Here is a 25,354-nt window from a genome sequence, read left to right on the forward strand (position 1 = left end):
TTTAAAAAATAAAAAGAAAAGAAACTTCCTCTAGTCAGTTTTTCTTTTAATGTGAAGGATTATAACACATTAACTAACAGTAATAGCATTCCCAAGTTCAGAGATTTTTAAAAAATGAGAAATAAGGTTCCTCTTTACAGAAAAATGCCAGCCACTAAGTATAGAAGGAAGCAATGATAGAACTAGAAAAACCACTATTTTAAAACTGATTCAGGCAAAGGTCATCAATGAATGCTCAAATTACTGGGTGAAAGGTTTTGGGAACAGGACAATCACATGCTCTCAGTGTCACACCACAGATTACTTACTAATGTAATGTAAAGAGAAAATGGTAGTTTTACAATTTGCTCTATTTTGGTGAGGCAGAGCTTCTTTTCATGTTTATTGGCTGTCTGGGTCTTTACTAATGCTCACAGTCTGTGTCTATTTTTCTGTTGGCTTCTTTGTGTTTTGACTAAATGAACTGTGTAAACTTTTTACATACTTTAAACATTGTAATACAAGTATATTTACTGGGTCTGTGACTTGTTTATGTTATATTTTGTGGCAAATTTAATACCACTTTTCCTACCCTCAGGGTCATAAAGATAGCTTCTTATATCTTCTTCTGAAGTTTGGCTTCTATTTAGCTTATTTTTCTAAGGAGCTGAACAGTGAGCACTTACGTGTAACTGTTGGAATATAAAAGCCATCATTGCAGCCTCCTTTCATCAAGGTGGAGGCTCCTTTCAATAGTACAAATAATTGAAGGCTGTTATTTAAAACAATATACAACAAAGTTATAGTTTCAGGATATTAAAAAAACAGAAAATGATAAGTCATATAATCTTACATGAGTGAACAAAACTTCATTCCTGAGCTCTTCGGAGCTTTCATTTGGAGTCCAAGCTTCAGCAAACTGCAGGAAATCCCATTTTTCCTTATCACCTTCCTCAGCCTGAAGTTGTTCCTTCCTGCCATTCAATGTATGCCCGGTAACCTGAGTCTGTAAGATGGAAAAGCATATGAATTTTATAACAGTTCACCTCACAGCTGACATTTGCTAAGCAGTAACTTGATTTTACACTTAAATCACTAGCAATCTGTTAAAGAAAATCAGATTGTTTCGACATATCATGGGCTTTAGTAATATCATTACTCAAAATTACAACCAAATTACCAAGTCAATGATTCTTATTCTTTTGAGGAAAAGGTCTAACTAGAGAAATTATACTATTTGCTCTTCTCATCAAAACTTATATTCTAATATTTATACAATTTGAAATTGAACCTATATATGATTGACCATTTTGAATATCTATACTCAGTGCTTGAAAACCGTCCTCTAATCCTTAGTCAAATCCTTTCTATAAACATCCCTCAAGGTTGGGAGAAGAGATTGCTCAGTGGACAGAGCAAGCACTCGCTCTCCTAATTTTTCTAGAGTCAAGGTACAGGCTGTCCTCTGGCCAAAATTATCTTGGAATGCAAGAATCCTTCTGAGAAAGAGTTTACTCTTTGCTTAGGAAAAAGACTTGGTGCTTGAAAGCACTATGGTTCCTTGCTAGCTAACCCTCTCCTCTAGCTTCTAAAATGGTAGCAGGGCATGGAAGACAACAGGAATACATGCAAATTCATGCTGCTCTCTTATTACAGAAGATAGCAGGTGTGGTCCTTCCATCTGAAGCTTTTTCTGAACTTGGTCTCTATTAACCTCAAGATCTTAGAGTACTTAAGTATCCTTTGCCTGAAAACACTAAAACTCGGCCTCCTAACTCACGTAGGCTATGATAATAATGAGTAAGTTGGTAACCTGATTTAAATTCAAACTGTACCTTGCGATTCAACATTCCCCACATAATGGTGTCTAGAGTCCCATTTGCAATTAGGTAGTGAATATTCACAGAACTGCACTGTCCAATTCGGTGAACACGGTCTTCTGCTTGTTTTAGGTGTCCAGGGTCCCAGTACAACTCAGCAAACACAACATGAGTTGCAGCAGTAAATGTTAAACCCTTAGGAAAATAAAGTGAAGAAACTGAGATGCAAATAAGCTTAGAACATAGCATAGAGCCATATGTAATAAAGTCTTTCTGAACATGTTAAATGGACAAGAGAATGCTGAAGGACTTAAAAATAAATCAGTCATTCATTTTAAGCCAAATTAAGAAAATTTAATTCATGAAAGGCAAATGAAGACTGCTTATTGCAAGATAGCCAGGGGAACTACAAAACATACATTTAAAACATATTTTAATATTTCAAAAGTCAGTTTGGAGATATATATATGTATATATGTAATATACATATATATATAATATAAATATATATTTACACATTTATTACACACACACACAGAGTATATTTACTTCATTCTCTGATGAGGACTGGATTCACATCACCACTGTGAATCCACTGGTGATGATACATTAATACATTATAAAATACATTATAAATGAGAATATAATTTCTAACACATGGTATCCATAGCAACTAGGCAGAGAGCAATGACATCCTCTATTCATTTAATTCATACTGCTGTTCTATAAAGCGAGAATATCATATCTTCTATCACACTGTTCTCTTCCTGTGAAATTTTTTGTGTTACATTCCAAAGGCCCTGAAGATTACTGGCTTGTATCTCAATATATAACATAATGGCATTTTTTGTGCAATTGTGTATGACATTAAAAGTATTAACTAAGTCTTGTTTTATAATCAATATAGAAAATAATGCAAAAATCCTCAAACTAAAAATGAGTCCAAAAATGCATGATTTTAAAGTTGGTAGGCTGAGTATAATGTGAACCGTGCTTATGCTATTGCCACACATAGTACATGACCTTAGGTGGCCAACAGAAACACCTGCCACCCTTTGGGAGTATCACCTATCCAGGCTGTGCACATGCACTGGAACTTCTGTGAGTGAGTGACTTTTGTGACTGCTGTGTTGTTACTTTGATGTCATTTTAACTTAAAATATTTTTATATCACATAAAAAGGTCATTCCGTGTTTCCCCCAAAATAAGACCTAGCCGGATAATCAGCTCTAATGCGTCTTTTGGAGCAAAAATTAATATAAGACCCGGTCTTATTTTAATATAAGACCAGGTATAATATAATATAATATAATATAATATAATATAATATAATATAATACAATACAATAATATAATATAATATAATATAATATAATATAATATAATATAATATAATATAATATAACCGGGTCTTGATATTATCAATTTTTGCTCCAAAATACACATTCAAGCTGATTGTCTGGTTAGGTCTTATTTTCCGGGAAACACGGTACTATCATTCACTAAATGGTGTTACTAGTTCTCAAGCTGAAAATTCACTGATGATCAATCACTTTGGAACAGAATTTAGAAGTAATAAAAACATGGAGAGAGTCAAACAGGCATCACACTAAACTGTGCTGCTACTTAGGACAGGAAAAGCCATGTTAGACATAATGCTGAGAAATAAGAAGTGTTTAAAGAGGGATGTAAAAAGCATGTGAGCTTACAAGAATAAAGGGGGAAAAATGCTGGCAAGATCAACATCACTCTAAGAGACTACTAAACTACCATGGAAAACTCAATGCCCCAAGAATAAAGCCTTTTCTACTTTCCTTTATTCCTAGAACATAGTAGTGTGAGTTTTGAATTTACAAGGTCTTCAGGAATACAGCCTTGAATAAAATGTGAGTCCCTGTGCAATCTTAATTTCAAAGTCTTTTATCAGGCCACTCCTAAACTCTCCTACCTGGCTTCCTCCTTCCTTACTTGTCCCATGCTATAAGTACTCCATTTCGAATTTTAAGTTTTTTGATGCTATTTTCTATGTCTGGAATATTCTAACAGATATAAAACTCAGATTAGTGGAAGTTGAATCCGACATGAGGGAAGTGTTGAGACAGCCTTCCCTTTAGGATTAGAATTCCTAGTGAGTTCCAGAACTTCTTCATCCTCATGGAGTTGCTCTCTACATACAATTTTATATGCATATATTCATTAGCTGGGTAAAAGCAGATCTTTGGCCCTGGTTTACAGAAGATGCCAGATATGGCATATACCAGGTTGGACGCAAGGTGTTATATGCTCAAATTCTTTTCCCTATGTTAAATATCCTGGCTTAGACATTTATATAAAATATTTTAGAATGTTAGTAGGAAAACATTTCAGAAGGTTCCCCTTTTACACAGTGTGACAGAGATTGTTATTGCCTTCCATAATATCTAGTCTTTTCTCATGCTTCTGTAACATGACACCTGATTTTTAGCATGACTACCTAGAATAAAGGGTGCTTTTCCCAGCTTCCCTGGAAGTTAGTCGTGGCCATGGGACTAACTGCCAATGAGATGTAGCATGCCTCTCTCCAGTCAGCTGACTGGATCGCAGACCTGATGGAGGAGTGCTAGCCAGCCTCTTAGGTAAGATACCTGCGCGGAGTGAAGCAGAAAGCCCGAAAGCGACAAGTCCTAAGGACGTGGTGGAACCGCCATGCTAACCTTGGATTGTCTGCATGAGAGAATAAATCTTTATGTATTTAAGTCACTCTTAATTGGGGTTTTCATTTACATGCAGCAAAACGTAATTCTGGAGGACAAACCAGGGGCACTCCATAAAAAGTTCTCAGACAGAAGAGTTCTTATCCTTCGGGCCACCTCACCTCACAGACTGATGAGAACAACCAAGTAAAGTTCCGTAAGAAGGAGTGGGAAAATTCGATGCAAATTCAAAGGAAGGGAAAATGGTCATGAAAAAGTGTTACAATCAAATGAATGATACTCTTCCAGGAAATTCTTTCCTTGAAAACTAAGGAAGATTTTTGTCAGAGGTGTTACGATCTCCTTCTATTATACTTTCTAACACTCTCCAAAATAGAATGAATGTTTATTACACTAGATATCAGATGTAAAGTTATAATTATGGTTAATGGCCTGTTTATTATCTCAAAGACATTTCATTATCAAATTGAGACCTGAAATTTCTTACCTGACCAGCAGCCTGAATGCTGAGGATAGCCACACGAGTTTCAGGATCCTTTTGAAACTGATTAACCAGATGTATTCTTTCGGAAGATGGAACACTTCCATCTATCCTAACATAACGAGTCTACATTAACAAAGGAAATGGCAAAATTAGGACAAGCCTCTATGCACCCATCTCATTTTATATATCTTACAGCTTATTTTTACATTCATATAATAAAATAGAAACAGGTTAAGATGACAGGTTGGTAAATGTTATACAGTAAGAACCTTAATCAAATTTCTTATTAATAGCTTTTGATAACAATTTTCTGTTTTTTAATCTTTGAAGCTCCTTGAGGGTATGAACTATGTCTAATTCATCTTCATACCATCATTGTTAAGCCTAATGCCTTGTATATAACAGGAGTTTCATAAGTCATTACTAAATTAAGCTAATGTCTTCAGTAAAATTCTATGTAAATTGACATGCAAATTTAATCATGGAGCAGAATAACTTTCAAATTATAGGATCACTAATTCTAAAGTAAAAGTAAAGTCAGACATGTGAGAAAGGAAAAGAGGATTTTGCCCATGTATTAGGAATTCATGAAGAGTAGTATGTCTGTTTCTGAAATAGCCAAATATTAACTGGGAAAATATCTTTTTAAATGTACCATTTGAGTTCTCTTTTTTCACATTATTAAGTTTAAAAGAAAGTGTGTTATTGGTCCTCTCCATCGAGGTAGGGACCAAGACACCGATCCACAAAAAGTAGGAAAACATCAAATATTAAACAATGTCTTTTAAGAATGATTTAAGTTGAGAAAAGGGAGCAATTAGTGTGTGTTAGAATAGTTAAAAAGAACTTATTATTTGACTTTGTAAAACAAGTATGAGGCCTGAATTTCAAATAATCTAATTTATATATGCATTTTCATGGAAAACATAGTCTTAAATAGTTGAGACACTTATAAGAAAATAGTCAAGTTAATCATTAAATAGAATGTCCCGTAACTTTCTATATCCTCACAAAACAGATATAAATTGACCAGTGATCCATTTAATATCTATTAAGGGAGATTATAAAATCTTCTGAGGGTCTTTCTGAAGAAAACACATTGTCAGGCTAGGGAAAATTTGAGAGAAATTTACTTCCAACACCATGACGACCTATATTTTTAACTCTTAGTGATGCTAAATACATCAGTAAAGCAGAAATGGGAAAAAGAGACAGACCGCTATATTTGGGATACATTCCAGTAGTTTTTAGGTATAATGGAATCAGAATAAAAAAATAGTATGCATCTACTATTATTGCCCACTCATTTACAAATTATTTCTAAGGTTAATTAACTCTCCTTCAGAAAGTGTTTTACAGACACTACAAGATAATCAATGAGATAGTACCTTTTAATGTACAGTAGTACTTTATATTGTGAAACTCTTTCAATGAAGGAGATACTAGAATTACTTCTTTGGTAACGCTAATGAACCTATTAGCTAGTGCTTGAAAAATCTATACTGTACAAAATGTTAAAAAAATATGGTTTTATTCCTCCATTAAAAAAAAAAAGAAATCTATCTATATAGGCAAATGGTTCTGCTGCTACACGGATGTTAAGCTCACACAATTTGTCAGGAAATTTCTGGCTGCTTCTGAGCATCTCTAGAGGCACTTGCACATAAAGGGAGATGACAGGTTTAAACTTTGAAAGAAAAAATGGAAGATGCTCTCGCTGATAAGGCTGCTGGGGAGCAAGGTGGACTGAATGAAATGCAATAAGGCCAGCAGGCGTGGTGCAGCTTACCTGACAGACTGCCTGGGCCATTTGTGATAAATTCACCTACACTAAATCTTAATAACCGTGTTCTATAGAGTATGCTATCTGGAGTTTAAAAGGTATGACAATAGCTGGACACAAGGGCTGAATTCATTCTTCCTTTCCCCTCAGCATCACCCATATTCTAAGGCTGGCTTGCAGGTAAACAAACATTTTAATTTTTAACTTCCTATACCAGTCTCAAAGGATATACGCAGTGATAAAAATGGAATTCACATTATAGCCTATCAAGGCAGCATAGTTTGATCAACCCAGATCATCTAATCAGTTAAAAATTATACAACTGGTGTAAAGGATGAAATTTAATAGTGTATCATCAACACAGTAATATTAACATAATCTGCAAGAAAAATATCTAGTAATAATTTATATATATCATGTAAAGCAGGCAAAAAACTTAATTATAAGACAATTGATGGTTTATTAAAAATCTGCATCCTAAAAGTACTACATGAAAAGATGGTAACATACCTTGTTTTCTATGACTGCTTCTGTGCAAGCTTGGAGCATGCTTAAATGGTGAGCGAAAACTAGAAATTTAAGTGTATCGTTCTGAAGCATCATCTTAATATAATCCTTTACAGCACCTGCCTAAATATTAAAAGTTGAACCTTATTAATGTCATATAAATGTTTACTAAAAAATCATTTCACCAAATATATAGTGATGGAAGGAGAACTGACTCTGGGTGGTGAACACACAATGTGATATATAGATGATGTATGACAGAATTGTACACCTGAAACCTATGTAACTTTACTAACCATTGTCACTACAATAAATTTTAATTAAAAAATCATTTCACTTTTAAATCAACAAAAAGCTTCTCAAAAATTAATAAGTTTCTAACTGCTTTATTTTTTAAGCAGCCTAAGAAAGCAGAAGCTCACATATAAGGGTATGTGAAAGAGGGAGAAATGAAGGAAAAAACTGAGAAGTAAAACAAAAACAAGATGAGAATTAGAAGGAAAAAACAAACAAACAAAGAAGACAAGAAAAGAGCTTCAATGGAAAGTCAGTAGTCAAGTAGACTACGGCCAAGAAGAGGCTGGTGGTTTAGTCATTTTCAAAAAACCTTGTATAGAAGTGGAATATCGTTAAAGAGAAAATGAAAGGTAAACAATCAGATGAATAGCATTTTTTTAAAAAAAGGGAAGACTAAAAAGAATAAAAGCTGGAACTGAAGTTTAAGGGTAGAGAAAAATTGGTTTATTCATTTTTTAAGTGAAAAAATTTAAATAGATTTACAAACAGGCCATTTTAAGAAGCAAATAGGCTAAGAGAAGTGGAAACTGAGGGGATTTGGTTTGTTTCCAGGACGGAGAAGGTCACAGAAGAGGCTGAAGTGATGAGATAAAGGGCATAGAAGAAAGGTCTGAGAGAACAGGTGGAGGTACAATGAAATTGTAGGGTAGAAAAGAAAAAACCAAGAAAGTGCAGATTGAATAGGTGTTTTTGAGTTAACCTGAGGCCAAGTTACCTTAAGAGTGAGAAATCAATATAAGATTAATAGAACTTAAATTTAAAGTAGATAGCATCAATTAAATCTAAAACATGAATACAGCCTATTAACTGTTAAAAAGTAGTTAGAAATTTTGAGAAAAGACAGCAGGCTGAACATATTTAACCTCTACTCCCTCTCATGCTATATTTAAATGATAGTAAAGTGTTTAGGGAGAAAGAAAATTAGAGAGGAATCAATAGCAACAAAACTTTAGAAGCTAAAAATTAGATAGATGCCTGGTGACTGATTAGCCAACCTAACAGTTCCGAAGCTGGCAGCACAAAAAACTGAGAAGCACCTGTTTTACAGTGTAGTAATCCAAGAAAGCTCAGCAAATGGCATCTCCGGAAGTGAGGGCGGGGGTGTGGCTAACACAGGAAGATTGGTTGAAAGAATGTTTAAGTAGTTGATCCCCATGCTACACTGATTCATACCTCCCCTCTGCCCATTCCACAAAATAGGTGACTTCCTAACCCATTCTGGCAAGAAACTAGAGATTTTCTAGAGAGGGTTAAACAGAAGGTTATCCAGATGGAGGAATCTCACATTCATGATAGGCTATCCTACAAAAATCATGGGGATTAAATGAAAGTTACATAATAAATGCTGAGATCTGCCCTTTCCTCTCAATTTTCTTACTCCTACAGGCCCAAATCAGACAAAAAGGCTTTTATCTTCTAGGCAGGAGAGAAGGATCATATAAAATGATTCTTTTCGAGGGGTAATCTGACCACCCAAAGAGGAAAGATTAAAGATAATGATATTGGGGGCTCCTCAGCAAGACATCCCAGTCACATGACCCTTTATTGAAGGCCACAGTTTACATGCCACATCCATGAAGAGTTTCCAGTCAGTGTTTAGTATCTTGTAAATATAAGCAAACAATCAATGAACACCAAGCATTTGTGGAAAGCGACCTATATGAACAGATAAACGATACAGAGAGAAGAAAACTAGAAGAGATTACATTTACAAAACAAGAATAATACATTACAAAAAGGGAATAATTGGGGAGAAAGGGAAGGACTCTTGGAAATTAAAAATATCATAGCAGAAATGAAAAGTTCATTGGTTATTAGGCTGAGGAAATCTTCCAGAAAGTAGATGGAAAATTATTAAAAATATATAAAATATAAGAAAATTAGAGTACCAGGTCATGATGGCCATATATGGATAATAAAAGTTCTAGAAAATAATACAGAGAAAACAGAGGAAAAAAATAATTAAAGAACTAGAGAATGTTTTATAAAAATGACATAAGTTTCCAAAATGGAATATAGAAAAGGCCCACTGAATATCCTTCACGATTGATGAAAATGGACCCAGAGCAAGTTCCGTCATCATGACATTTTAGAACCCAGGGGACAAAGAAACAATTTTATGAGCTTCCGGGGGGGGGGGGGGGAGGAAAAGATTTCACAGAATCAAAATAGAATAAAAATTTTGAATTGCATTGGATACTTCAACATCAATACTAAAAATTCTGAGAGAAAATGATTTCCAACTAAGAATTTATATCTAGCCAAATTAAAAATCAGATATAAAAGTAGAATAAAGGCATTTTCAAATATGCAGGGATTCAAAGAATTTACCTCCAATGTACCCTTTTTATAGGAGGCTACTGAAGAAAGTGGTCCAGCAAAACAAGAAAGTAAACAAATACAGAAAAAAATATAAAGAAGTAATTCAGCATAAAGAAAAAAATAAAGAAAATCCCCAGCATAAGAGCGCTGCAGCAGACTGGATGAGCAAAAGTCAAGACTGGAGCTGATCAAATTGCTACAGAAGAAATTTCTTTTAAGAAGATTAAATTAATGAAATGTTAATGTTTAAAGATACTGAGAAGAGATTAAACAACTAGAGGTAAATTTGAAGATGAATTACTGAAAATGAGTTATAGAAGCATGGACGTATTCATCGTATACTGCACGGTTCACCTGTAAATATTATAAACACGGTTCTAATAACATACATGATGAATATTGATCAAGCCAAAATTAGTATAAAATGCTATAAAATTAGTAAAATCTGTCTGTCTGTCTGTCTGTCTGTCTGTCTGTCTGTCTATCCATCCATCCATGCAGCTACCTACCTACCTACCTACCTACTTGCCTGCCATTTTGTTGGGAGAATGGGAAAAATCTGGGTGGGAGGGTGGGTGGAGGAGTGAAAGAATTCAACTTTTATCTTTCATATTGGGAAGCCAATTGATGACAGTTAAAATACAAAGCAAGCAGTAATACAAACAAAAAAAGCAAGACAAACACAATGCTGAGATGTTTGAAGTAAATACTAAAAAAATCAGCTGAAAGAATGGAAAGTGGTTACTTCTGGGGAGTTAAGTTTAGGGAACTGTTATGTTTTGAAATGGCTATTTCTCCTCATTAAACTGTGATCATATAGAGCTTTTGTAATAATAATAATAAATGTAAACGGGAGTTTCAAAATTTAAAAGTACCTATTTAAAATTCATACATATGACTATAAAGTCACAAGACTTATTCTGCAAGCTACATTCTGTGTGTCTAAATTTTCTAAACAATAGAAATTCATCATACAATGAGACTGGAGGCTGTTAAGAACTTTAGCCTTGGATTTCAGTGCCTCAGAAAATGGAAACGAAGCCCTCTCAAAATAAGGAGCTATAAATTCTGGATACGTTGCCATGGTAACTGAACCACTTTAATAAACTGCATGTTTGCCTAAAGAGCTGTATTTACTGTGATAAGTCTTTCAAAAATTACATGTCAAGTTGGAGTATTTTTAAGGTACATTCATTTCCCATCCATTGCAGACTGTATAATCACTGTACCCGCAGCCTTAGATGCATTCCCCACCTCTCTAACCTAACCATGTTTTCTAGAATCCCCTCTACTGATATCACCCCCTCCTTGTTACAGCCAGAAACTGCTGATGCCAAATCTCATGGCCCCTACTCCCGACTCCTTGCAATCACTGGTTCAGAAAGTCTTATGGTTACTATAAAGTTCAATTGTATAATGAACTAAACAGTCTCTTGGGACTAACCTAGTAAACTTAACAATCGTTGGGATATTGCTCCCCAAGAGAAAACTGTATTTGGAGAACCAAAATAACTATGTAACAAATAACACTTCCGATTCTCTTAGGTTCTAAGGTTGGGTATTGTATAGGCTTGCATTCTAAAATGTACTACACATGTACTTAACTATTCTGATTTTATTCTAATTAAAACTGTCACTGCACTGTCGTATTTTAAGTTATCTGAGCAGAAATTTGTTTTCAAACTATCTTAAATGCATATTATGTGGAATGGCAGGTCCTATTCATGACCAGGTTATGCTGGTTCAGGTTTTGTAGAAGTTGCAGAAATTCCATGTATTCACAATTCTATTTTTACTGAAATTGGACTGTTAGTAATGTGTCCGTTAGTCAAAGGTCTAATTTAAATGATTAATGAAGACTGCCTGCTGCATCTCATTTAAAGAAATGCAGAAATGAAGACAATATGTTGTAAAATTTGTTTCTTGTGATTTTTTCAGTGATGTGGCGCACATCATTTCTTTATCAGTTGATAAAGAAAAACCTACACTTAATGAAAGACCTGTTGAAAATTACTTGATTTTAAATTGTCAGCTTTCAGTCAAATAAGAGGGAGAAAGAAAAAAATGAAAAAAATTAAACCTGAGCTATGACAGACTCGCTCCTTGATCAAATTTTAGTTAAACTTCTCTGAGCTCCTTGCTAGAGTAGGCCTTAAGCTTGGCCTTCTGAGTCTGTCCTGTTCTTGCGAGGCCTGCATTGTCCAGTCTTAGCAAGACCAAGAATGCCCCCACTCTTGAGACCTGATGAACCCTTGATATCCGATAAACTTCCTCATGCCCCACCTGTGACATCTAAGTTGTGGACTTGTCTTTAGCAAAAATCTGAAGATCAGTTTAGTAAGAATCCTCCTATCCTCGATGTTTCCTCTTAGTAATTTTCAATCCACCTCATGAGGCTAGTTTGATAAAAATCCTCACCTGTCCTTGTATTCAGAGTTGAGCGATCTCTCTCCTCAATTGCAATAGAATTGATTCCTCTTGCAATGATCTTGAATCAAGTCGTCCTTACCATTTTAACAAGGGTCAGAATAATTTTTTCTTTAACAGCTATAAATTCTAGATTTTATAGGGAGTGTGAGCCCTAAAGAAGCTTCTCTGAGTTCTGAAGTCCTCAGGCACCAGACAAAATGGCAGTTTTGTTCAGATATCTGGAGGCCACATGCTCTTCAAGCCCTTCTCAATCAACAAGAGATGAACTGTGACTGGTCTAAGCAAGGCCAGCACTTCCATTCCCCTGCATGGGACTAATAAGAAATGTGAGAAGGCTGCTGGGGGCTGACAAAGGGACTATTAGGAAAGCTTTGCCTTGCTGTGGACATTACAGCCTGCACTTGATACGGGAATTACAGCAGCCATCTTGGGGCTACTATGGAAGCAGCTGAGGACAAATGATGAACTAGGTCAGCAAGCAGAAAGACAGAAGAACCTGGGTTCTTAACAAAACAAAAAAAACAACACAAAAAAAACCCAACAGCTTTATTGAGATATAATTCAGACCACAAAATTCACCCATTTAAAATGGACAATTCAATTTAGACTTTAGTATATTCACCAAGTTGTATATCCATCACCACAAGCAATTTTAGAATATTTTTATTACCCTAAAAAGTAACCCTTTATCTCTTAGGCATCACCTCCCTACCCCAGGTCCCTGCATCACCTCTCGCTCTAGGCAAACACTAACCTATTTTGTCTCTGCAGAATGGACTATTTTGGACATTTCATATAAATGGAATCATAAAATGGTCTTTTGTTACTGGCTTCTTTATTAGCATGATGTTTTCAATTCATGTTGTAGCATGTATCAGTATTTAATTTCTTTTCTATTGCGAAATAATATCCCATAGATATACCACATGTTATTTGTCCATTAATCAGTTGATATCCTTTCTGCCCCTCTGGTTTTTATCTAATTCACCTTATACTGTTTCTTATTAATTTATTTATTTGTGATAGTTGATTCTTTATCCTTTATCTTTTATCTATTCTTTATCTTTATCCTTGTATCCTTTAAAATTATCGTAATGAGGAAAGGAAAGTACCAAGGTCATCCCCTGGCCCGCTCTGGCCCTCAAACCAACACAAGAGAAAGGGTAGGAATTTGTTTTCTACCGTCCCTTCCCTTTTGCCCATGGTTCTTTAAAATTTAGAAACCATTTCATCAACCTGAAAAAATACTTTCTACCCTGGTAGAAGACAGCATTTAGGGAAAGATTGGGTAGTTCCATACTATAATGTCAGTATTTTGGACATTTTCATGAGCCCCATGCCAAAATTTTCCCATAGAAAACAACAGTTTTACTTCCAAAGATGGTTTGAGTGAACTACTGGAAGTGTTATTTTCTTACCTTTAGGCATGCTTATGAATATATCTGTAAGTAGAAATCTTTTATTACATCTAATCTTTTGACATTGACCAAGTTCCACAAGCAGCCCATTTTACACTGAGAAGCAGAAGGGTAACAATACAGTGCGGAGAGCAATTCCAGTTTAATGCCTTAACCAAGATAATTTTACAAAAGAACCTGGAATCCTAAATCTTCCCAAAAAACTTTTTGGAACAAGACATAATAAAGTAATCATTCTGCCTAATCTAATATAATCTTTGTCTGTCCGTCCGCCCGTCTGTCCATCCATCCATCCATCTATCTAGAGTGGATGAGAGAGAACATTCCCACGAATGACATACTTTATTGGGTTTACCCAAATTTAGAGAAAGTTACAAAGTGAAGCCAATAGTTTTATGGACTTTAAAAAAATTGTTTCCATAAAACTTGATATAATGGAAGTCTGGTCATAAAAGTCATTGATCAAAACAGCTAATTTAATTCTTTTAAAATGAAAATCAATTTTTAAAAACATTCTCGATTTCTTTCCAAACTCCATCCACTGGTTATGTCAATAAGGTAATTAACTTTGTGTTACTAAAGATAAGCAGGAATAAACCTTACTTGAGTGTTAAAAATTATAACACATAGAACATACAGACTGTAAAATTTGGAATCTTCATGCCTGTGCAGGGATGCTGAAAAATCATGAATAGGGAAACAGGCACCCATTTAAACCCATGGTCACTAACAACTATTCAATTTATCCAGCTATCCTATGGGAATGATAGCTAAGGACATGTACTCGGAGCCAGACTGTCTGGGTTCAAATCTTGCCTCTATCATTTACAATCTGAGAGTCTTTGAACAAGTCACTTAGACTCTGTTTTATTGGGTTGGTGCAAAAGTAATTACAGTTTAAAAGGTTAAAAATAATTGCAAACAGCGCAATTACTTTCGCACCAACCTAATAGTTTCCTATTTATAAAAAGGGGATACAAAGTACCTATACACCATAAGTGGTGAGTATTAAATGAGTTAGTGCATAAAACATGCTTGTAATAGTGCTTGGCACATGGTAAACACCGTAAAAGGTGCAGTTCTTATTATTACTCTATTTCCCTCAGTAGACTGCAAAAACAACTTCAACCTTGCCCACTTTTTTCGAAATCAGAACCTGTGCCTTTTGGCTCTCAAACTTCCCACTGCCCAGAGAAAACAGAATTCATGATTTGAGAGTTCCATTACTTTTCCTTACTTTTACTTATCATCACTTCCTTTCCTTTTGTAACAGAGATTTCTTCTCTTCTCTAAGGCAAATCCCTCCCCCTGTGATTCCAAGCTTAACCATTTCCGCCACTGCCAAATCCTCACTGGGCTCTTCCTTCTCAAGTGGATATTTCTACATCTTTAACAGAGCCGTCCTCCATGGAAACATGGCCACAAAGCTAACATACCATCTCTCTCCTCCTCTCAAAGGACAATGTTAGTGTTTTATTTGCACTGTGTTATTATTGACCATCTCCTTACTAATGAACAGGACCTTGCCTGGTTCAGAGCCAGAGACCCTTTCCTCCACCAAAGAACTGGCATAGGAAGACGCACGCTTCAGTCTCACAATATCCCAGGCCCTGCTGTACAGCGACTATCATAGTGGCCGCATTATACCTCAATGCATATTGTATGTGGGATTCTACCTGTCTGTGTTAAGCTGCTGAGACACAACAGCAAAGAGAAAATGCACTTGGTGCATAATAGAACTACGAAGCAATCTGCCTTCTGGAAAATTTTTAAGGCACTAAGGAATGCTGCCATTCCCCCAATTACAGGAAAATTTAAGTTATGGGGTGATTTAATCATTTTACAGAAAAATCACTGGCATTTCTCTTAAAATGGTTTCCTCTAAAAATGAGATGTTGTTGTAATGTACCAGAAAGTGGCTGGAAGTTGGCTAAAAAATGTATACCAATTATAGGTTTTTTTCCTCTAGGAGAGTATCACACTGATCCTAAATCTAAAGAATCTGTTCATTTGCATCTACTATATTGTCAAGAAATATTAAAAGCAATAAGAATAATGATATAGAAGAAAAATAATTCTAATGATCTGAGATCCTTCACTAATTGACGTTTTAACAGTAATATTATTTTATGTGCATTTCCTTTGTTTAGTGTTTACCATAATTATTTACTGCTTATTATCATTATTAAACTTCTTATCATTATGAAACATCTGAGAAAGAGATCTCGATAATGTAGTAACAAAACTAAGGAGATAATAACAAACATACTTAAAACTTATGTAGCCTCTATCCTCCCCAGAAGTACTTAATCTCAAAAGGTAGACCAGCATAAATATTTATACAGCACATGAATGACATATGTCAGTACCATAACTGGATAGTATTGTAGCATTGTTTATCTTAAAAACTATCATATCAATATCACCTATTTTGCTGACATGACCTAATTTGGAGAACTAGCATGGGATTCCTGTCTGCCTAGAAGACACTGTACGATATGAGAAAATGAAGAGAGATCAGAGCAGAAAAGAAATCTACCCTGCAGCTCTAGAAAACTAGGAAAGATGGAGACACATTTGTCTGGAAGGCTTTAAACATAACTCTGCCCAGAGCCAAGGAAGAGGACAGATGACCCCCAGAGGTCCTTTCTAGCCCATTGTTCTTTTACCACAATTAATGGATGGTGTTACAATAGTTATATACTGTGTTTCCCCCAAAATAAGACGTAACCGGAGAACAAGCCCTAGCATGATTTTTCAGGGTAACATCCCCTGAATGTAAGCCCTGATGAGTCTTTTGGAGCAAAAATTAATACAAGACCTGGTCTTACTTTCGGGGAAACATGGTAAATGGATGAGGAAAGTATTCGCTTCCTCAGAAGAGCTGACAAGAAAAAGATTTCACACTTTACACATTAATTATGTAGTTACAAATTTTTAAAAATTAACGTCCACAAATAATAAAGGTATATGCCCCCCAAAGAGGATATCCTATAAGTAACCATATATTCTACACAAATGTATTCACATATTTACTATATACTCACACATTTACTTGAAAACTCATTATTTTCTTTAAAAATCTTCTTACTCTTATCAAGATTTTCAAATTGAGATAACCTATCATTGATTATACTTATCTTTCAGTTTCTCAACATAACTGTTCAAATGATTCAATAAAGAGAAAAGTATTTCTAACATGCTGCTGCAGAGTACACAGAAACCTTCTATCACCTACCAGCTGGCCTTGCTGAGTGGCACAGATCATCCATGTGCATATACTGTAGCTCCTGTTTTTCCCAGGCTCAATGAATGGCACAAGCATCACCCCAGTTGACCAAGCAAGAAATCTAGATTCTACTTTTTCCCTCCCCTCCATACTCAGTCAGTTACCAGTGTCCACTGACTTACCATCTTCATAATTCTTGAATTATTCCTTTCCTTCCAGTTAAGATGTGGTACAGCGATGTGGCCTGGATTACCAGTGCGCCATCCCAACTGGATTCCCTGCCTACAGGCTTGCTTCTTCCAGTGTATTCTCTACAGAGCTACACTGTAGTTCTCTTTCTAAAGCACACATCTGATCGTTTTACTCTACTATACCTGATTACTCAGGCCCCTGAGGATAAATTACGAACTATGAACTGTGACCTTCATGATATGGTTACTGCTCCCTGTGATCTCCAGCCTAATCGCTCTCAGAATTCCTCCCTGAAATGCTATGCTTTAGCTATGATGACCTACTTTGGGTTTCCAAAATATGCCATTTCTTTGTGAGTTTGCAAAAACTATTCATCTGTATGAAATATACTCCGTCAGCCCGATCCCCTTCCTATCTCATTCCCCTCCCTTTTGGTTGGCTGAATCTTCTGTCCCATTCCTTGGGATGTCTTTCCGGACCCCTCCTCCACCCTGAGAATAGCCCAGGTGTCTTCTTTCATGTGCTTCCACTGTTTGAAGCACTAAATATACTCTACCCTCACTAAACATTTATTGTGCCTTCTTTGCCAACAGACTCAAACTGTATCTTGTTCACCATGCTTGCCTAGGAGCAAGCATGATCCTTGCCACATAGTAGCAACAGAATTAGTATCTGTTGAATTAGTTAGGAAAACACTTAGCCAAGAAAGGAAGCTTCAATGCTAGTTTGCGTACAACATAGTAGCCAATTTGTAATCTGTGATATTTCAGAAGTTCCTTCAGGAGAACTCTGAAACAGTTTCTCACAAAAACAATATTAAACGTGGTCAATAATTAGCTACCTTCCCCAAAGTCTATTTCATTGATAATGTAGCTAAACTATATAAAATGTAGCGAAACTATAGTTACCATAGACCCTAACTACTGGATATCAATAATGTTTCTGGGGAAAACGTATGAAGAATCCAACTCAGTAATGCTATGAACCAATTATTTCTGGCTGCAGCCCAGGAACAGAAAAAATACATAGTTCCAATTTATGTAGGTGGTTGAGGATAGAGGTTCTAATACCTAATACAGAGGAAATGAAAAATGACTCAAAACTAGGGAATTGGGTTGGCAAGGACTGGTCTTCTGCTACCACTGGGAAATGGCACTGGAAATGTCTTTGGGAACATGTTCCAATCTGGGGACAACTGACTTTTTATCTTTTTCTATTCTTTCAAGGATACTAGGAATATTATGTACCTACTTTATCTTTTTCTATTCCTTCAAGGATCCTAGGAATTATGTACCTACTATCCTGATTTCCAACAAGGGTTTCTTACCACAGACAGGAAATTACTATCTAAAAGGTTCTCATATGCATTCTTTTTCCTTAAGCAAGCATTCTGTACTCAGTACTAAGTAAAAAGAAAACCTAGCAAGCAATCAAACAAACAAAAAACAAGATAGCTATTAACTTTAGAAAAAACAATAGCTGTCAAATGTAATTACAGCTCAACTGTGAAATGTTTAACACAGTCATTATACTGTAAACAATGAACACTAATCAAACCAAAAATTATGATAAAAAGTTATGATATGGGAAAACATAGGGTGAATGTATTGCAAATATTTTCTTCTAATCTGTATTTTGCATTTGCATTTTCGTAATAGTATCTTTCGTACATCATACTTTATTTAAACACTGTTAAGTTGTAGTTTTCAGTCCCATGTTTTCCCTTTAAAGGATGTGCTTTTTCTGATGTCAAATTATGTGGTACACAAGAAATTTAATGTTATTAACCAATGTTATTTCAATAAGTTTAATAATAATAATAATAATAATAAAGGTATATGCTCTTTGTATCCTATCTAAAAAAAGTTCCTACCAAAGGTTGGGAATATATTTATGTATGCGGTCTAAAAAAAGTTTTATAAGTTAGCTATATTTATGTCTTTGACACACTTCAAGTTAATTTTTATGTATGATGTGAGATAATGGTCAAGGCTTTTTTGTGTTATCCTTAGATATCCAACTGTCCTAATACTATTTGTTGAAAAAACTATCATTTCCCATTGATAATTATCCCCTTTCCTAATATCAACTGACAATCTATGTAAAGGTCTATTTCTGGCCTCTCTCCTCTGGTTCATTAATACAAATGTCTCACCTCATGCCAATACCACAAAGTCTTTATTACTGTAACTTTATAGTAAGTATTTACATCAGGTGTGTGAGTCTTCCAACTTTGTTCAGAATTGTTTTGGCTGTACTAAATCCTTTGTGTTGCCTCATAAATTTTATATTCAGCTTGCCAATTTCTACAAAAAAGATTACAGGGATTTGATTAGCATTGCACTGACTATATAAATTAATTTACAACGAACTGGCACCTTAACAATATTCAATCTTTTGATTCATGAACATGACCTATCTTGTCATTTATTGAAATTTGCTTTACATTCTCTAAACAATGTTTTGTTCCTTTTTCTACCCTCTTCCGGATTCAGAATTTTTGATTTTTTTCTGTCATTTGATTGCTTTATTGTATCCACTATATATACATTTTAAAACTTTTTATTTTGAAATAATTTTAGACACACCAGAGGTGGCAAAAATAATATAGAGTCCCTATGTATCCTTAACCTAGCCTCCCGCAATGATAATTTCTTATATAATCATATTACAATATCAACACCAGAAAAATGACATTGGTATAATAATATTTTCTATCACGATAATTCTATTGCTTTGAAAATGTTATAAAAATGGTATCATGATGTGCGTAAACTTTTGAGACTGGCTTCTTTCATTCAGTATAATGCCTTTGAGATTCATCCAATTCATTGTGTTTATCAATAGTTCATTCCTTTTCATTGAGTATTCCATAGTACTGATGCACTACAAGTATAAAGCTAAGTTTTCATTTCTCTAGGATAAATATCCAGGACCTTGAGATTTTTTTTTTATGACTACATTTTATCTCTACTACTGGCTTATAAGCTGATTGAAAGAATTTTTTTTCTCTCAGATACTGTTTTTTATTTCTGGCATTTCTATTTTACTGTCTTTATAGTTTCCACATTTCTTCTGAAATTCCCCATCTTTTCGTGTATGTTGTTTATCTTTTCTACTACATCCTTTAACATATTATTCATAGCTTTTTTAAAGTCCTTGTGTAATACTTCTACAATCTGGGTCATTTCTCCATGTTGCATTATTGATTTCTTTATGTCTTAATGATGGATTAATTTTTTTTTTTTAATTAATTTTATTGGGGTGACAATTGTTAGTAAATTTACATAGATTTCAGGTGTACAATTCTGTATTACATCGTCTATAAATCCCATTGTGTGTTCACCACCCAGAGTCGGATTAATTTTTTTAATATATTTTTTTCATAATTTCTATTTAATGCTAGAAATTATGTCTAGAAGAACAGAACTGAGTGAGATAAACAATACTTACACCCAGATACGGGCGTGCTTCTTTCTCTTTCAGGTGACAGTATGAGAGGGACTAAGACAGCCTAGTCGGTATTGAGTTGTATTTAGGTTCTCTTGTTACCTTTACCTTCAGTGCACCATAAACTTCGAATTCCCCCAATAATGGGATGCTCCTACCTTGTGTCAGTGTGTACCAAGGGTTTTTCTAAGTGTCCTAGCTGTATTCTTAGCTTTCAGCAGTCTGTACTATAAAGGGGTGTCTCTCTTCCCACTAATAGATTGAACTTGATGATTTCTCAGTGTTAAAGTTCATGGTGGGGGGCAGGGAACCTCTTGAGTCTCCTGGTACCAACTCAGCATAAGGCATTTCCATTTTGCTCTCCCTTTGCTCTACCTGAGTCTTGGGGGTGAAACTCTCCTACTGTTCCTGCCCCTCTCCCCTGTGGCAACCAAACTATGTCTTGTAACAGTGAGTGGTTGTGGGCAGAAGAGATGATTCTGCCCCTCCCCCAGCAGTTAACAGATCTCTGTCTTATATCAGTACAAGTTCTTGATTTCAATAGGGTTTCCTGCCCAACCCTTGGGGGCAGACCTTTTGTTTCTACCCAGCTCCCAGAAGAAATGGATCCTGGACGGGGCTTTGGAGGCTGTGAGGGGGGGTGTCTGACAATGTTTTTGCTTAGTATGAGAACAGGGTCCTGGAAACAGGCAGTGTTATTATGCTTGTCCTCCACTAATGGGCGTGCTCTCTGATCTCCTAGTCAGCACCAGGTAGAGGCCAATGTAAATAACACTTGTGTGTAAGGGTGAACTTCTTGTGTTGGGACCCTCTGATATTTTGAACTGTTGTGACAGTCCAAACTCAGCCTTCATAATGTTAAATTTAGCTGTCTTCTTCTTATCCACTTTTTATGGTAGCCACTTTTTTCCTAACCCAGGTCTGCCAAAGGAAAAAAATTTATACGTCTCATCTCTCCTCTCAAAAAACTAGGAAAAGAATGAAATTTTCTGACCTGAAAAAAGGCATGTTTGAAAAACTTAAAGACAACATCATGATTAGTGCTTTTTACCTAAGATTGGCAGCAAGCAAGGACGTTTGATCCTATCACTTCTAATCAAAAAAAGTGTACTTGTGTTCATTCAATGTGAGAGGCAAGACAAATAAAAGGCATACAGAGTACAGAGAAGAAATAAGAGTATCTTTATGTGCACACAGAATGATGCTCTAGGTAGAAAATCCAAAAGAATTTACAAAAAAGCATAAGAACTAATAAATGAGTTCAGCAAGGCCACAGGATAATGATGCTATATTTAACAATGAAAAAGTAGAAATTTAAATTTAGAAATACTATTTACAAGAGCATAAGAGGACATGAAATACTTAGAAATAAATCTAACAAAATGTATTCAAGAAAACTAGAAAACATTGCTGGGAGAAATTTAAAAAGATCTAAATTAGAGGAGAGAGATATACTTTTCTTGGATCGGGAGATTCAATACTATTAGGAAGTCAATTCTTAACACCAGACTGGCTAGTATCAAAAAAATAAGACATAACAAGTGTCGGTGAGGATGTACAGGAAGGAAACCCTTGTACACCATTGGTGGGAATGAAAATTGTTGCATTCACTATGGAAACAGTATGGAGGTGCTTCAAAAAAATTAGAGCTAGAACTACCATATGATCCAGTAATTCAACTTCTAGGTATTTGTCTGAAGAAAATGAAAACACTAACTCAAAAAGATATATGCACTTCATGTTCACTGCCCCATTATTTATAGCAGTCAAGACATGAAAACAAAAAGTGTCCATTGATGGATGGATAAAGAAAATGTGGTGCATATATATGTAATGGAATGTTATTTGTAGTAACCATATGATTTCACTTATATGAGGGATATAAAACTGAAGGCAACAAAAGAAAAAGACAAACAAAGAAACAAATGCTCATAGACACAGACAAGAGTTTAATGGTTACCAGAGGGTAAGGGGGGAAGAAGGGTGGTAGAAGAGGGTAAAAGAGGTCAAATATATGGTGACGGAAGGAGATTTGACTTTGGGTGGTGAACACACAATGCAACATACAGATGATGGACTTGTTCACTTGAAACCTATGTAACTTTATTAACCAATTTCACCCGAAAACATTTTTTAAAATAGGGGGAAATCTTGCCATTTGTGACAACCTGCGTGGATCTTGAGGGCATTGTGCTAAGTGAAATAAGTCAGACAGAGAAAGACAAAAATACTGTATAATCTCACTTATATGTACAATCTTAAAAAAACAAAACAAAAACTGAACTTACAGATTGGGGGTAGAGGTGTGTAGGAGAAATGGGTTCAAAAGGTACAACCTTCCAGTTATAAAGTAAATGGGTCATGAGAATGTAATATACAGCATGGAGACTGTAATTAACAACACTGTACTGCATGTTTGAAAATTGCTAAGAGAGTGGATTTTAAGGGTTCACATTGTAAGAAAAAATTTGTAAGTATGTACCGTGATGGATGTTAACTGGACTTATTGTGGTGATCATTTTGCAATATATACAAATATCAAATCATTATGTTGCACACCTGAAACTAATATAATGGTGTTTGTGAATTATACCTCAATTTAAAAAAGTCAATTCTTCCAAATTAATCTATAGATTCAAAACAATACCAATCAAAATTGAACAGACTTAACAAGCTAATTCTTAAACTCATAAGGGAAAGCAAAGGACCTACAATAGAAAAAACAAAACGAATAAAGTAGGGGTGACCACTATGTGATTTCAAGACTTAAAAAAGTAATCAAGCCACTGTAGTATTCTGTAAAGCTAGATGTATAGATCAATGAAACAGAATAGAGTTCAAAAACAGACCCACACATATTTAACCAACTGATATTTTATGAAGGCGCCAAGATAATTCAATGAGGGAAAAATTTCCAACAAAGAGTGTTGGAACAACTGAAAATCCAAACCAAACAAAAAACAAACTGAACCTCCACTGTTACTCTGTAGCACATAAAAATATTAAGCCAAAATAGTGTATAGATCTACATATATTACCTATAGGTATAATACTTTCAGACAAAAACATAGGAGAAAATCTTTGTAAACATGAATTAAGCAAAAATTAATTAGGACTCAAAAGGTACAAAATGTAAAAGAAAAAACTGATAAACTGGACTGCTTCAAAATTTAAAATTTCTGTTCTTAGAAAAAGCAATATTAAGAAATAAAAATGGAATCCACAGATTTGGAAGAAATACTTGGAAAAGGACATATATGTTAGAGGCCTTGTTTCCAAAACATATAAAGAGTTCTTATAACCCAATATAAATATAGACTTGATATGAATAGATATTTCTGAAAAGAAAATGAATGCCTAAAAGTATATGAAAATATGTTCGATATCACTAGTGATTAAAAAAGGCAAATTAAATAAAAATGAGATACCACTACATACCAAGAACAAGAGCTAAAATTAAAAAGATTGATAATACCAACTGCTGACAAAGATGACAAAGAACTCTCAGATGTTGCCAGTAGGAATGCAAAATGGCATAGAACTTTGAAAAACAATTTGGCAGCTTTTATAAAGATAAACCTACATTTTCCATATGACCCAGCAGTCCCATTTCCAGTTATTTACTCAAGGGAAATAAAAATATGTCCACACACGGGAGCTGGCCTGGTGGCTCAGGTGGTTAGAGCTCCATACTCCTAACTCTGAAGGCTGCTGGTTCAATTCCCACATGGGCCAGTGGGCTCTCAACCACAAGGTTGCTAGTTCAATTCTTCGAGTCCCGCAAGGGATGGTGGGCTGCGCCCCCTGCAACTAGCAACGGCAACTGGACCTGGAGCTGAGCTACGCCTTCCACAACTAAGACTGAAAGGACAACAACTTGACTTGGAAAAAAGTGCTGGAAGTACACACTGTTCCCCAATAAAGTCCTGTTCCCCTTCCCCAATAAAATCTTAAAAAAAACACAAAACTTCCTTTAAAAAAAAAAAGTGTCCTTTAAAAAAAAAGACCTGTACAAGAATGATTATAACAGGCTTATTCAAAATAACCCCAACTGAGAATACTCTAAAAGCTGTTCACTAGTAAAAGAATTAAAATAATAAAAAATGTTATACCCATACTTTGGAACATTATTCAGTAGTAAAAGTGAAAAATCTAATGACATATGCATAGATGTGGATCAATATTCAAAAGCTTTATGCTAAATGAAAGCCAGATACAAAGCTACAGATGATTGCATTTTTGTGACATTCTGGACAATGCAAAACTATAGTGATAGAAGCAGATCTGTGACTGCCACGGTCTAGAGAGGTGGGTGTGAATGAAGTGACTGCAAAGGTACAAGAGGAAAACTTCTAGGGTAATAGATATTTTGATACTATATGTATTTGTCAAGTGTCATCAAACTACACATTTTAAAAGGACACATTTTATATGTAAATTATACCTCAGTAAACCTCACTAAAAAATTACATTATAAAATATCTCAGAACTGGAGAGGCATGACACTCATTAGCATGTATAAGTTCCACCACACTATTAAGGACAACAAGAAACACTGTGTGATGAGTCTACTTGGTAGTCACACTGAGATTTAAAGACTCTAATACCTTCCAATTTGCATTTTTAGACAAACAGAACATGAGCACATCTATCTCTGTAGGGAACTAAAATCATAGCGCCAATTAAAAAATGATTGAAAAAAAGATTATTTGTAGCAATTATGTAGTAAAATCATGGAAAGAGCTGAATA

General features: G+C 35.1%; 1 protein-coding gene across 6 annotated transcripts in view; it reads right to left on the bottom strand.

The window, feature by feature from the left end:
• The window catches only part of ZRANB3 (zinc finger RANBP2-type containing 3), a 193,893-nt gene that overhangs the window by 41,305 nt on the left and 127,234 nt on the right, over positions 1-25,354 (bottom strand). For all 6 annotated transcript variants that reach the window (XM_081052625.1, XM_081052624.1, XM_081052626.1 and 3 more), the window contains 4 exons: positions 7,270-7,389; positions 4,980-5,099; positions 1,815-1,994; positions 833-985 (listed from right to left, as the gene is read on the bottom strand). In XM_081052625.1, the coding sequence (XP_080908751.1) occupies positions 833-985; positions 1,815-1,994; positions 4,980-5,099; positions 7,270-7,389 (573 nt within the window). The remainder of the gene's footprint in view (positions 1-832; positions 986-1,814; positions 1,995-4,979; positions 5,100-7,269; positions 7,390-25,354) is intronic.

Source organism: Rhinolophus hipposideros (assembly GCF_964194185.1).
Source record: "Rhinolophus hipposideros genome assembly, chromosome: 6".
In the NCBI taxonomy this organism is placed as follows: domain Eukaryota; kingdom Metazoa; phylum Chordata; class Mammalia; order Chiroptera; family Rhinolophidae; genus Rhinolophus; species Rhinolophus hipposideros.